The following is a 14,286-nucleotide window of genomic DNA, read 5'->3' as shown; positions in this document are numbered from 1 at the left end:
TACATTTAACAATTGAATTTAAATAATTGATTAAGTGGTGATCTTACTCGTGTTAATTATGTAAGCATGTGCGACTTACAGCTGTCAGCCGCACATGCTTACATAATTAACACGAGTAATATCACCATTTAATCAATTATTTGTAAACACAACCTATAATCTCAACATATCTAAATATTCGTGCGGTGGAACTGAAAATTATTGAATCGTGCAGAAATGAATGCACAAGAATTTCGCAATATTTAATCGAAATGAATGCAGGTAAGTTATTACACATACGAAGAGCGTAATTTTCACACCAAAATAATATTACGCCTTAACTCGCAAGGAATTATGTCTGAAGTGTCTCCTAATCGTTGTTTTAAATTTTATTAATGGAATTATACTACATTTTAGAGAAATATATGTTACTTTTTATGAATTCCAATTAATTTATATGGTTGATCCGGTTAAGCGAGACGCATGGTCTGCCTTACGGCCTGTATTAGATTACGATGGCAGTGACAGAGTCTATCGTTCCTTGTACACACAGCGCTCCAAGCGGCTAGCAACTATCGCGAGAAATGCAAAAAATCATCCCAAGCTTCGTGACTGTATATACTAGACTGTGATATTACTTTCTTTTTGTTGCTTTATTCGCAATATATATTTCCATTTATTACATACACTTTAAAATCATAAATTACTTTAATTTGAATAATATTTTCTTTGATTGAGTATTTAACGACACAGTATCAAGTACGAGGTTATTTAGAGTCGATGGGACTGGTGATAGCGAGAATGTGTTTGGAAAGGTGAGGCCTAGGATTCGCCATAGATTACTTGGCATTTGCCTTCCAATTTAGAAAAACCTCGGAAAAAAACCAAACAGATGTTTAGGCCAAGCGGGAATGGATCCCCTCGATCGAGCACAACTCCGGGTCTGCAGGGAAGCTCCTTAGCCGACTTAGCTATGCCGGTGGTTAACTAAAAATATAATAGAGCTGTAATACAAGTACTTCTGTTAGGCCTATATCCTGTACACGTATTATAGGCCGAATTATACTTTTAGGCCTGTAATAGGTAGACCCTATGTAGAGTGTAACAGAAATTCAGTACTTGTACAAACTCTGGGGCTAGTTCTCGTACCAAGAGAAGAAAAAAAATTAATGGAAAGATCTCCTCCTAAATCTTTGGTTTATGACAGTGGCGTAGCGTGGCTTCCGAAAGCGGTACCGACCCAAGAGTGTTAGTAATAACCAGGGAAAGGATTTATATGTAAATACATATTTACTTATAAAGCTAATATAATTTATATTTTGCATTATCTTTATGTTTCACAATGTGTAGGGTTGAAAAATCCTACTTTTATTTTCCATATTTTTCCATATTTTAGAGTTTAGTACATATTTTCGTTAATTTCCATATATTTTCCATATTTCATATAAAACAGTCCATATTATATTAGGTTTAACAATAAAACAAAACAAAATTCCATTAACTTTTAAAAATACATTTCAACAATAGAGATTTAAACACATGTTCAGTAATCCCTTTAACATCAGAGTTATTTGAAAATTAGCAGTCCTATCAACAATGGGAAAGTAAGTTACAAAACTGTATTAATTTAATTTAAAATTTTTAACAGACTTCAGTTGTGCAGCTCAACAGTTAAATGCCAGTCAGAGTACACATAGGTTCAGTTTTGTAAATCATACTATAAAGACGGTAAATATGCCAAAAGTACGTCATTCAGTCAATTTAAAATCAAAACTAACAAGTTACATTTCAGAATTTAAAGAAGATGGTTTATCAACTGACAATAAAATATTATTTTGTAATTTGTGTCTGTGTGCAGTATCATCTACACAAAAGTTCCTGGTGCAACAACACATTACAACTAGTAAACATCAGGCCAACAAACAACTAAATTCCAAGCAGAGACAATTGTTTTTAACACAACCAACAACATTGAATGTAAGATCTGAGTTTAACATCGACCTGTGCCGTTCTCTCATCTCTGCTGATATTCCTCTCTACAAACTAAAGAATAAGGTCTTCAGGGAATTCCTTGAAAAATATACTCAACATACAATCCCGGATGAGTCAACACTTAGGAAGACGTATGCTCCATCCATCTACGATGAGACAATACAGAAGATAAGAGATGAAATTAAAGATAGTTCAATTTGGGTTTCCATTGATGAGACTCCCGACAAAGAAGGTAGACTTGTTGGTAATGTAGTTATCGGTTTGTTAAGTGAACAATATTCTGAACGAATTCTTTTACATTGTGATGTTCTAGAAAAGTGCAATAACAAAACTATAGTTAAACTGTTCAACGAAGCTATGGGTATCCTGTGGCCAAAGGGTATTATGTACGATAATGTGTTATTCTTTATTAGCGATGCTGCCCCTTATATGGTCAAAGCTGGACAAGCATTATCTGTTGTATATCCTAAATTGACTCATTTTACTTGTGTGGCGCATGCATTTCATCGTGTGGCAGAAGTGGTCAGAGACAATTTCCCTAAAGTAGATTTGTTGATTTCATCAGTGAAAAAAGTATTTCTCAAAGCTCCCAGTAGAGTTAACGTGTTGAAAGAAATGTACCCTGAAATTCCATTGCCACCAAAGCCAATTTTAACTAGATGGGGTACATGGCTAGAAGCAGTTGAATATTATGCCGAACATATAGACTCTATTAACAATGTTCTCCTTGCATTGGACTCTGAAGATGCAGTCTCAATTGATACTGCGAAAACAGTTACCTGTGACATAAGTGTGAAGAATGACTTAGCTCACATTCAGCATACATTTTCATGCATCATAAAAACGCTCAAAAGTCTCCAAAATAGGCACCTTTCACTATCTGAAAGTTTTGAAATTATAAATAGTACTGTGGAACAACTGAATCGTGGTAGAGGTAAAGTTGCAGATGCAGTAAGAGCTAAGGTGGACACTGTACTTTCAAAAAACCCTGGATATGAAGAACTACAAAAGGTTGTTGCTGTGATGAGTGGTGAATCAACAGTGAAGATTAACTTGGACTTATCCCCAGCAGACATTGTGAAATTGAATTATGTACCAGTTACTTCTTGTGACGTCGAACGCTCTTTTAGTCAGTATAAATCTATCCTCAGGGACAATAGAAGAAGATTCACTTTTCAGCACTTGAAAGAAATGTTTGTAACCTATTGTTATGGTAACAGACAATAAAAATTGTGTTTTGTTGAAACTACATTGGAAGATAAGGTACGTCCATTATATTTTTTGTTTAGTTTGATTAAAATGTACCAATATTTAACGTACATAGTCATTTTTTTATAATTTTAAGTCCATATTTAATTCCATATTTTGGTAAAAATCCATATTTAATTCCATATTTTGGTAAAAATAACTACATATATATTTACATATTTCATATATTTTTAGTCCATATAAATCCGTTCCCTGGTAATAACTATTCTTAAAATTAATTAGATGTAAGAATATAATTTTACAAAAATTACGAACCATAATATGTTGAATTAGTAAAAGTTATATTCTCGTAACAGTCTTAATTGCAGATAAATTCTTCGATTTTTCTATGCTAATGCGTCAATACCATTATCCTGAAAACTCAGTGTGGACTGTAATTTGACGAGCAGGGATTTCTCAATGTTCATTAAAGCGAGAGATTAGTATCTAGCCTGGTTCTGGGAGTTTCTCATTTTTTTAAAAGTATTTTTAATGCGGAAAGTGATGGTTCCCTAGCTGCACTGGTTGCCGTTATGGTTGGGAGTAACGCACAAAGCTTGGATATCTAAGGGAAAACAGGGGTCAGATGTAAAGTGTGCATGCACTAATGTAATACAAGTACACTGTCTGCCAACATCTGTATCTGAATAACTTACTACACGTTGGCTTGTCAAAGCTGCACAGTAAAAAAAAAAAAAAAAAAAAAAAAAAAAAAAAAAAAAAAAAAAAAAAAAAAAAAATCCATAATTTTCTGTTAGGCATGCAAGAGCTTTCGGAGATTGATGTTTTATATTCAGAAACATATTTTGCAGCGAGAAGACTAAAAAAGTAAACTTTCGGGTCGTCAGAAAAACTTTCGGAGACATTCTGGCATACTGTATCAGTGATCTCAATATATGCCCGTCTGTATGAGCCATTTTGTTCTTCCCTTACCATGCAGTTAATTAATTAAATCTTTTGGTACGTGATGAGAAGTAAGAAGAAGAGGTACCTTCCATTTTAGTCCGCATATGATCGAAATTTTCCCTCAAGTGTTGCATGTGATTTTTATGTACTACAAAATGCAGTGTCACATGTTTTAGTCTGAAGAATTTTGAAGGGAGCATCAGAATGAGGGGAAGAAAGTGAAATCGTAGTCGCTTAAAAGCAAAGGAAGACTGTTTAAAGAAGAAATTGTTTCCATATGCGATTCGTTTGAATTTCGAATAGATGAACTAGGCCTAAAATGACATACCTTAAGGAAATCTTGAAAAAAAAAATGCATTCTTACCAAATTTGTTTGTGTCATTTATATATAACTCATACTACAACATTAACACATATATTAAGATCAACAGAAAGTGAAAAATACGGACAATCTTTAACTGAAAGGTATATTTGAAAATAGACAAACTATGTCATTTTACCCAAGTTACTAGGGTAAAATGACACACTTAAGTTAATTTTTACATAGTTCAAAAAAAATATATATATATTCCCTTAGATACACTTGCACATTCATTGTGTTCCCATGAGAAACATTTCTTGCATTGTAGCCATGTTTCTTCTGGTTTATATTGGCTGTAAAATTCATTGCAGTACAGAAAAGGTGCATCGTTCTCATCATCACCATTGAAGTCACTCTCTTCATCTTGGTCCCCATTGCTTAGATCAAACTAAAGCTGTGTTTGCTCTGTTTGCTGAACACCTTTTTTCTACAGCTCTTCTTTCAGCTTCCTTTAATTTTAATTGGCCATTAAAAGAGATGGTTGATTTAGGTGCCAGAGGGAATAGGGGTGGATCTCTTGCTATGTCACATGAGGTGAAGGCGTCGTTTGTGACGTTTCCGCTGCTGGAGCAGTTGTTGGTGATGGCTGTATCATACGTTCTTTTACATTCCTTGTTGTTGAACTGCTCTTCTGTGTTGCACCCTTTGGCCCGTCTGTAGGGACTGCATTCGTTAGAAGTCTGTCTGTGGGCGCTGCAGGACTAAATAAGTGATCAGGAAATATGTCCAAATTGAGTGTTGAAGAAAATCCACCCAATGCATTGGTGATGGTTGCAGCTTTTCCATAGACTTCAGAAAATAAGTCCGCAATTTGAAACTGTGTTATCAGCCATCCAGGATGGTTCCTCAGCCACTTTGTAACGGCCTGATCATATGTTTTGTTTTCAAAGGTCCGAAGAAAGAGACATCAAGTGGCTGGAGTCGGTGGGTGCAGTGACGAGGGAAGGCTAACATGACGTGTAATCACTGTTGCCAACTTCTGTGCACTATAGAGCTGTAAATCCAAACTCATCTTACAATGTTTTCCACAAGAGCGCTTTTTGGTGAAGTAGGTGCAAGTAAACTTCAGACCCGCCAAGCCTAGCTCATTCATATGAGGACAAATGAGAGTAACAAAATTCAGTGCATATAAATATTGAAAATATATTTATTTTAGAAACTTTAGGGTTTTATATATTTTAAAGAAATCCCCATCTCACCTATTTTAAAATCAGTTATCTTTACGAAAAATTCAGTCGAGCAATGAGACAGATCCCACTATATATTACATAATTTCACAGAAGTAATCACTAATCCGCCATTGTAAACAAATTTGACACCAATTTTGCAAATCGCTATCGCCCATAATATATGGCATCTCATTTCCAGTCAGAAACATGCACTTGGGTAAAATGACATAGTATGTCATTTTAGCCAAGTAGGTGGTATGTCATTTTACCCGGAATGAAGAAGAATAAGAAGTAGTGTTAGTACGACCTAACCTCTTTATCAATTTGGATATCGTATTGCTTTTTATAGAGGGAAATATTCATGTTTTCAGTCATGACCATTATTTCACTAATATCTGATGCTTAAAAGGCCAAAAAATACATAACATACCTTAACAATATTATATCGTATTGCAGTTTTTTCCTTTAGTTCACCTGCTTCACCAAAAAGCGCCTTTGCTTGCTAAAACTTGGATGTAACCACTGTTTCCAGATTCTGTGCACTATAGAGCTGTAAATTCAAACTAAGCTTACAGTGTTTTCACAAAACACATAGTATGTCATTTTACCCAAATATGTCATTTTAGGCCTAACTCCCCTAATAGGAACGACAAAACTTCTTCTAATTCCTTGTTTGTATTGATGATGAGTTTCCGCTAGTCGAGTGAGGTATTGCCAACGAGTTGTTGCGAGAGGTGGAAATCTTTTCTTAAGATGCGTGAGTAAGCCTCATTTCTTTTAGTAGAGTTACAAAAAATGTTGTGACAGCACTAGATTTAATTTATGTGCATAAGAATGGACAAATAAGGCAATTTTGTACTGCTCACGAGTTTTTGCTTGTAGACTAACATCTGAACGACATGATTAAAGAGGGAGATGTCAGAACGGTCTTCGCTCACATTTGTGAAGCATAAAAACCGTCCTTCAACATTACCGTCAGTTGTGACATACCTAAGAAACGAATACATTTGACGTTTCATAGTGATGTCTGACGTGTCGTCAGGGGTGAAAGCCACAAAAGTAGTTTTTGAAATTTATGTTTTTATTTCAAGAGTGATTAATTCAGAGATAGCACTAACTCATTTTGTATAACAGGAGAGGAAGCACGAAATGAAATTGAAGACTATAAATTATTACGTAATTCTAAATCATTGCGTGCCAACATGTTGATAACCTCAATGTGCTTTCCTTTATTTACAAATGAACAGTTTTTCTTGTGACCCATAAATGCAAGACCTTGGACCCCAGGAAACAAACTGCGGTCAGCGGCGATTAAACTGCCTAGAATTTTTCTGTTACTGGTATTCCCTACTGTCCCATTATGGCTTTGAATCGCAATTTGATATTGATTTCTTAGAGTAAATTCAGTCCTTGTATTTTTCTCAAACAACTTCAGTTCTTTAAGACAAGCAATTTGTTGAATAGAATTCTTGTGCTTCTTGTCCACTCTATAGATATTATTTAGATCAATATCCCTAGTACTTTAAAAAGGTGTTTTTCTTTTGAAAATAGAAGACATGGCCAGCAGAACATTTTGTTAAGTTTCTCATTCTCACACTACCAATGGATTCCCTCATACAAATTAATATTGAAATGCCTAACACATGTTTCTATCTTTGTTTCCAGGTTAAGAAAAGGTTTTGGAGGACCATCCTCGTTATGTTAAGTTTACCGCTATAACTCAGTGCACTAAACGGCGTTTGCAGAAATTTGTCAATAATTACACAGTGTTGATAACACCAGGTTGCCATATTTCAAATTTCACAAGACACAGATTTCATAAAACACGAAGCACTATGTATCCGCTTCTTGGATGTTTCACTTACAGACTTAATGTCTGTAGTAAGTGTAGATGTACAGTTACCCTTAAAAGGAATGAGACGACTCTTGGTCGTCGGAAGTTAAAGTTCTACAGCGCGGTTCACTCGATATCGACGTAGGCCTAACAATAAATACCATGACATATACAACAAGAAATGTGACAAGGACCAGAATAAGAATCACGAAGAAGATAGCCATTTAAGGCCACGATTTCACAACATTGCTCGAGTCACAAAATATCATTGCTTCTCTGTACCGAATGGCAAATGCCTGCTATGGGATCTACATTTTGGACTGCTACTGTCGCTGTCTTATCTCGGTAGCTCATATAATAGCGTGTCGGTTCCACTGTATAACCGAAACGTCTCGTGTTCGATCCCAGGTAAAACTTTTGTTTTCTTGAGGTGTAATTAATTTCTTCAGATTCCTTCGACTGTCTAATTTGTCGAAAAATATGGAATAATTTATGCCCAATTTCTGGGTCTTACAAGTGGGATGAACTCGTCAAAAAATATCTAACTTGGTAGTTAAAAGAATTCCTCCTCAAACAATAATCATAAGAAACAAAAAGAGACCTGTTAACTTAAAATCTTGTCCACATGCCATCAGCTTCTATTACAGCTCTAAGTCAATCCGGCATGGATGTCACGAGATTGTGGAATAGGTTCTGATCCCCGGCGAGATCTTCCCAGGTGTCAACAACGTGATTCCACAATTCGTCTCGCTTTCGAGGGCGTCGGTGGGCATAGGTGGCTATTCTGTAGTGACATAAACATAGATTATCTCTCGGAACTTTTCCGTAAAAGTAAATTAAATTCACTCCTTGAAACTGACAACCTTAGTCGTAGCGTAATTTTTCCACCAGCATACAAGCTTAAGTAGCACAGTCATTGATAAAATTTTTGTACACAGAATTAGACTGAATTTCTATTCGACAGAATCTATAATTGATATCTGGTCTGAACATGATAAACAAATCCTAAGTGTTTCCAATGTCACTGAATAATTTCAAAATATTAATTTAAAAACTAAAAAAGGGTCGTAAATGCTGTATCTAGTGATTATTTACATTTATGTCTACAAAATGAATCTTGGAAAAACGTATGTGATACTGGTACTACTGATATTAAGAGTAAATGTATTGTGTCTTTAACTTAATTTCAGAATCACTTCAGTGGATGTTCTCCACTCAATGTTGTGAAAAAATTCAAAAGTAAAAAAATGTAGATAACGCAGGGACTTAAAAATCTCATGTATTAAAAAGAAGAATCTCTATGTAATGAGCTGCAGTGTAATGATCCTCATGTTCTTAAATACTACAAGAAGTACAGTGTAATTTATCAAAAATTATGAAAGAGGGAATAGAATACATTTGAATAGAAAAGTACAAAATTCAGATAATGCAATTAAAGCTATTCGGAATGTTATTAAAGTTAAACTTGTAAATATTCTAAGAAAGAAAATATTTTTTCATTAAAACAAGTGATTATAAAGTAGATGATTCCAAATCTATTGCAAATTCTTTTAACGTCTTGTAGTATATGGTACAGAAATATTATTGACAACTTAAACATTAAAGATTTTGCAATTGGTTACTTAACATTTGCATTTAATAATTAGTATTAATATATGTAATTAGTCAATAACTGGAACATTGCTTTTTCATTCAATCATAACATGAATAAAATTGAATGCACATTAAATTAAACACTATTGGAAACACGTAGATAAAATAGTTAAAATCAACTGAAGGGGTGAGAATGAAATAATCCAAAGCCACACTTTTAACAAAAAGTGTTTTGTGCGAGTGCATTTCTTACACATATGGGAAAGCTACTAATAAAATATTGTAATAATTACTCAGCAAATGACATAGCCTAAGGACTCTAAACCTTTGTAAAAGTTTGTCTGTGTGGCTTAGGAATATTTTTAAATTTAATTTTCATTGTTAGTTTTTAATATATATGCATTTACATTGTATATGTGTGTGTATATAAATGCATTCACTAGATTAACGTTTATAATATTATAACTTGTAATTTTGCATTGTCTGTGATCATTAACACTTAATCTCAGGACTTTGTAAAACTCTATTTCAACGTTACTTAGCTATTTGAACATTATTTAGACAAAAAAAAATCGTTGATGTAGACTGAGAATCGAACTCGCTGTCTTCTACACAACAGGCAGAAGTCTTAGCGTCTGAGCTATTGAAACGACACGAAAGCTTTCCTTTCTGTGCGGAGTGTCGATCTAGTCATGGAGGTCCATTGTCGATTTAACTACACGATTTACGTATATATTTATATTTTATTTACGTAATATTATCATATTTTTTGCAGTATTTGAAGTGAATTTCGGAACGATGGTAGTAACAAACCAAATAGCCTGAATTTAAGTAACTCAATATTCGTTATCTTGTGTATCAGTGCTTTGGTCTCCGATCATACGCAGTATCTTAGGAATATTCAATCGTCTCATCCTTTTCGAGGGAAACTGTACCTTGCTTATTGACGCAGTGCAAACCCCCGTTATCTTACTAATCTTCTCATCTCCCACCCTTAGATGTTACAGAGTTCATTCACACTCAAGCCGAAAAGGAAAAAAACGATACTGACCGATGTTGAGTGGAATGGGGAAGATATTTATGACTTGGATACCCTGAAAGTGTTTTTGTAGCATTTTGCAAAACAATGTCATATGCGTCAGTCAGTTACTGAGATTGCGTAGGTAATTTGTGGCGTTATATTTTCTTAAGTTTAATTTTTCTGTCATCTGATATTAAATACCAACTGCAATATATTTTAAGATCGACCATGCCGAAATGTAGTAATTATACACTGGTAGCAGTCCTTTAATGCGTGTCATTAAAGTACACCTACTCATTAAAGTTCAGGTGTTCAGCCAATGACAAGTCAGCTTTGTATCGTTATATCGATTATTCTCGGATTTGCAATCGAAAAACAATTAGCGAAAAGTCACGGAGGCTGGAAATCCAATACTGTCGCAGAAGGTTATGTTCTGTTACTATAATACAGGGACATCACTTTATTTTTACCAACATTTTTAACATTAACCTGGCTATACTTGGAAACACTGTTGCCCCCCTTCCATTACAGGAGTTTGGTGTTACTAGTGCAGTATGTAAACAAATCATTTTACTAGGTATAGGAGGAGAGAAAAGTAGTGTATCCATTTATGTTGTAGGGAAATACGATATTACGATTTTCAGTTTGATCATCACTTTTAAGGAATTTATCAAAATACAGTAGAGTAGTAACATTTTTTTTTCAAAAACTCAACTTTTCAGGCGGCTATGTTCGTTATGTAATGTTTACTTTATTTATCTTATTAATTATTGGTGTTAACATACAATAATAATAATAATAATAATAATAATAATAATAATAATAATAATAATAATGGCTTTATTTAACCTGGCAGATTTAAGGCCTTAAGGCCTTCTCTTACACTCAACCAGGATTAAAACTTGCTTACACAGTTGATCATAAAACTTGATCAGAATTAAGTAATTACATACTGATTACATAATGAGATCAAAAGAGGTAGTTACATAAAATTTACCTCATAAAATAAAAATAAACATAGTGAAATACATATTAATTTGTTAGAATCAAATGCGAATCACATAAAAACAGAAGCCGATAATTCAATAAAAAAAGAAAAATGTACACAGTAAAAATAAAAATAAACACATTAGAGAGTGCATTTAAATTGAGGGGCTCATAAGTAAAGGGCTGTAAGTGCACTTAAGTTACTTTTGAGAAAATGGGGTTTAAATATTTAAGCTTTCGTAAAATCGGTGAAATTTTTATTTAAATTTTAATGTGTGATGCGATTAAAATATTCCTTTGCCACTAAAATTTTAGATACTTTTTCTTACACTGGATGCACTTAACTCATGTTATTACAAATGTCACTAGCATTCCTTTGCTTCTAGCCACCTCAATTCAAAAAAAGCTAATCTGAATTTTTAAACAGGTTGCTGAAAATGGTTGCCGTTCATTACAATGCAGGCTTCAATTCTTTTGCGCATATTATTAAAAACATTTTTAAGCATATTCTCTGAAATTGAATTTATCGTTTCTTGAATATAATTTTTTAGTACGATATTATTAATGTAGGTTCTTTCTTCTATAGAAAACGCAATCATATTTATGAAACACACTATACACTGCATTGTTTACTTCACTGCTTGAAGACTTCGAATGCAACAGCGGCTGTAAGTTTGCGTGTCTGACGGGAGCAAGGACATTAGTGAATGGGTCGGAGTGAAGTACATTCAGAAATGCAGGTACAATAAAAGTGCAAGTAAAAATAAAATGATATCCCTGTATTAGCGTTAATTGTAAATAATATTCAAATAAATTTAATTTGTCATCTCGTTTTTCAATTCTAAATCAATTTCCAGCTTATATCAGAGTAATCTTCATCTTATTCTCTGCCAAGGTCAATGACATTCGGCCTCGGAAAAAATCAATACTTTCGCGTCTGCGCACATCTCACAATTCAGGTCAGTTCGCACGTAACCATAAGAAGACCTAATTTTAAATAATTTCAAGTTAGAAATATGTGGAGCATAAAAAATCGTATGAAACTTTCCTATAATGGTAATTAAGACGCTCGCTTGCGCTCGTTTCATAAACAATCATACTTGCGTCTTAATTACTACCATTATAGGCTCGTTGCATAATGTACTATTAATAAACGATACAATACATAGTGGTCAGACTTTCTGATTATCAGTATAATTTAATTTGAACATTATTTTTGAATGTGTCATAGCTCGTAGTGAAAGGAAAGATAATTTCAAATAGACCTGCTTTAGTTCATTTCAAAAATACATGTATGATACAAACATAGCACACAATATATTCCATTTATTAAGTAAATTCAATTAACGGATAATTACTATACATATATCGGAATTAGAATTCTGTATTAAATTCGATAGAAATTGATCATCTAAATAATTTGAAATCAGTATTTTAATACTTTTATTATATTCAGTGCCATTGAAATATTTTAACGTACAACACATTTGGAAATGGTTTGTTCAGACATATAAGTTAGACAGACCTATTCGTGTTTTCAGTTATGATGTCTTAAAGAGTCATTGTAGTATATTTCGAAATATATAAATGATTCCTTTTAATGTGAAAATTACATAAATAGTTCCGCACTAGGTTACCTAAATGCAATGTAAGATCAACACATTTTAAAGATTTGCATTCTTTTTATGCTATATATGTTTAGTTTTTTTTCTGAGTGTCTTGTATGTTAATATTAATGTAGGTATTACGTACATGGACGTCTTTTTAAAAGGAAAGCTAAAATATTGTTTGAACAAATCCAGTAAGGAAACAGAAGAGCTTGATTCACGATGAGGTATCGGCGTAGCTCAGATGGCAGACGAGTTTGCGTGATAGTCGGGAGCTGCGGTCGTGCGTGTATAGCATTCCCGCTTAGGCTGCTTATCTGATTTGGTTTTTCCCGAGATTTTTCTCAATCCTAAGTTGAATTTCAGGTATTCTATAACGAATCCTCGGCCTCATAATGGCAAAATATGATATCGTTACCTACTATAATTCTATAGGCAGTAAATTATCTAGTATTTGGTATATCGTCATTAAATAACCAACAGAAAGAAACAACCTACAGTAAACCTCTTATTAATCGAAACGGAGTCCAACTTACAAACTACAACATTTCAACAAATTTGTGTCTCAATGCATACAAGAACTTGATTTTACTCAAATTAAGTTTCATTAAGTTAAAGAAAAAAAATATGGAACAATTCTGTATTACAATTAGTAGTCGATAATTGTATGATAATTATGATATTGCAATTAAGTGGAATGTGTTTGTAGAAATCCTCCCAAAAAGTTAGTTACTGTCTCACTCCAATCAGAGTACCGGTAGAAAAAGCTAAGGAGTAAAGTCAGATTTTCAGATATGAACTTTTAAAATCGGCACGCATTGTAAAAAATGACTTTAATATTGGAAATGAAGATACCCGCTTAGAGATGAAATGGAAAAATTGAGAATTGTGGAGAAAATGTGAGATTGAAGAGATGTGACGTAAGACTCACGTAGTTTGGGAACCTCTGCGTGGGCGAGGCACAGTGTGACAGCCAGCAGGATCAGCCTCATGGTGGTGTAGTACTGTACAGAACAGCCACCAGCACCCAGCCTCTGTCTACATTTATAGAAAATGAATTCCTTGTCCTTCTCATGACCTTGCAATTAGTGCACTCTTAATGAATTAAGAAAATTGTTTCGCATTTCATTTTAATGCAAGCTTTATGCAATTCCATGTATTATTGAAGTTGTACGGCATTAGAACAGGTTTAACTAGTTGTTATTCATTATTTCTGTTGAGTACTTTAACATATGTTTTGCGTTGTGAATCATGCTTAGAGCCCGAAGTTTTACGTAATAGTAAATCCTAAAAATATGTACATACATATGTATCTGAAAACGTTAAAATATGTACTAAATATGTAATATCTAAATTGGAGAGGGAGTTAAAAATGGTCATTTACTAAAAAATTAATTTTATTTTAAATAAAGAAAAATAAGGTGATTAATTTCATAAAAATTACACATTTATATGTCACACTGATGATATAGTTTTCATTGCGATTCTAAAGTTAATGAAGGCATGTAGCACAATATGCCAGAAGCTATTTATCCATATTTTCAGGAACCAAGTTCTGTTGGCTATAGCGTATTATTTTCTTATACAGG

At 33.6% G+C, this 14,286-nt stretch overlaps 1 protein-coding gene across 2 annotated transcripts in view; it reads right to left on the bottom strand.

Annotated features, from left to right (window-relative positions):
* Positions 1–13,701, bottom strand: part of LOC138699671 (protein takeout-like) — a 60,228-nt gene extending 46,527 nt beyond the window's left edge. For both annotated transcript variants that reach the window (XM_069825717.1, XM_069825718.1), the window contains exon 1: positions 13,629–13,701. In XM_069825717.1, the coding sequence (XP_069681818.1) occupies positions 13,629–13,689 (61 nt within the window). In that variant the 5' untranslated portion in view covers positions 13,690–13,701. The remainder of the gene's footprint in view (positions 1–13,628) is intronic.
* Positions 13,702–14,286: the final 585 nt, after the last annotated feature.

Source organism: Periplaneta americana, chromosome 5 (assembly GCF_040183065.1).
Source record: "Periplaneta americana isolate PAMFEO1 chromosome 5, P.americana_PAMFEO1_priV1, whole genome shotgun sequence".
Classification (NCBI taxonomy): Eukaryota; Metazoa; Arthropoda; class Insecta; order Blattodea; family Blattidae; genus Periplaneta; species Periplaneta americana.
This window is presented reverse-complemented; position numbering and strand designations above follow the sequence as displayed.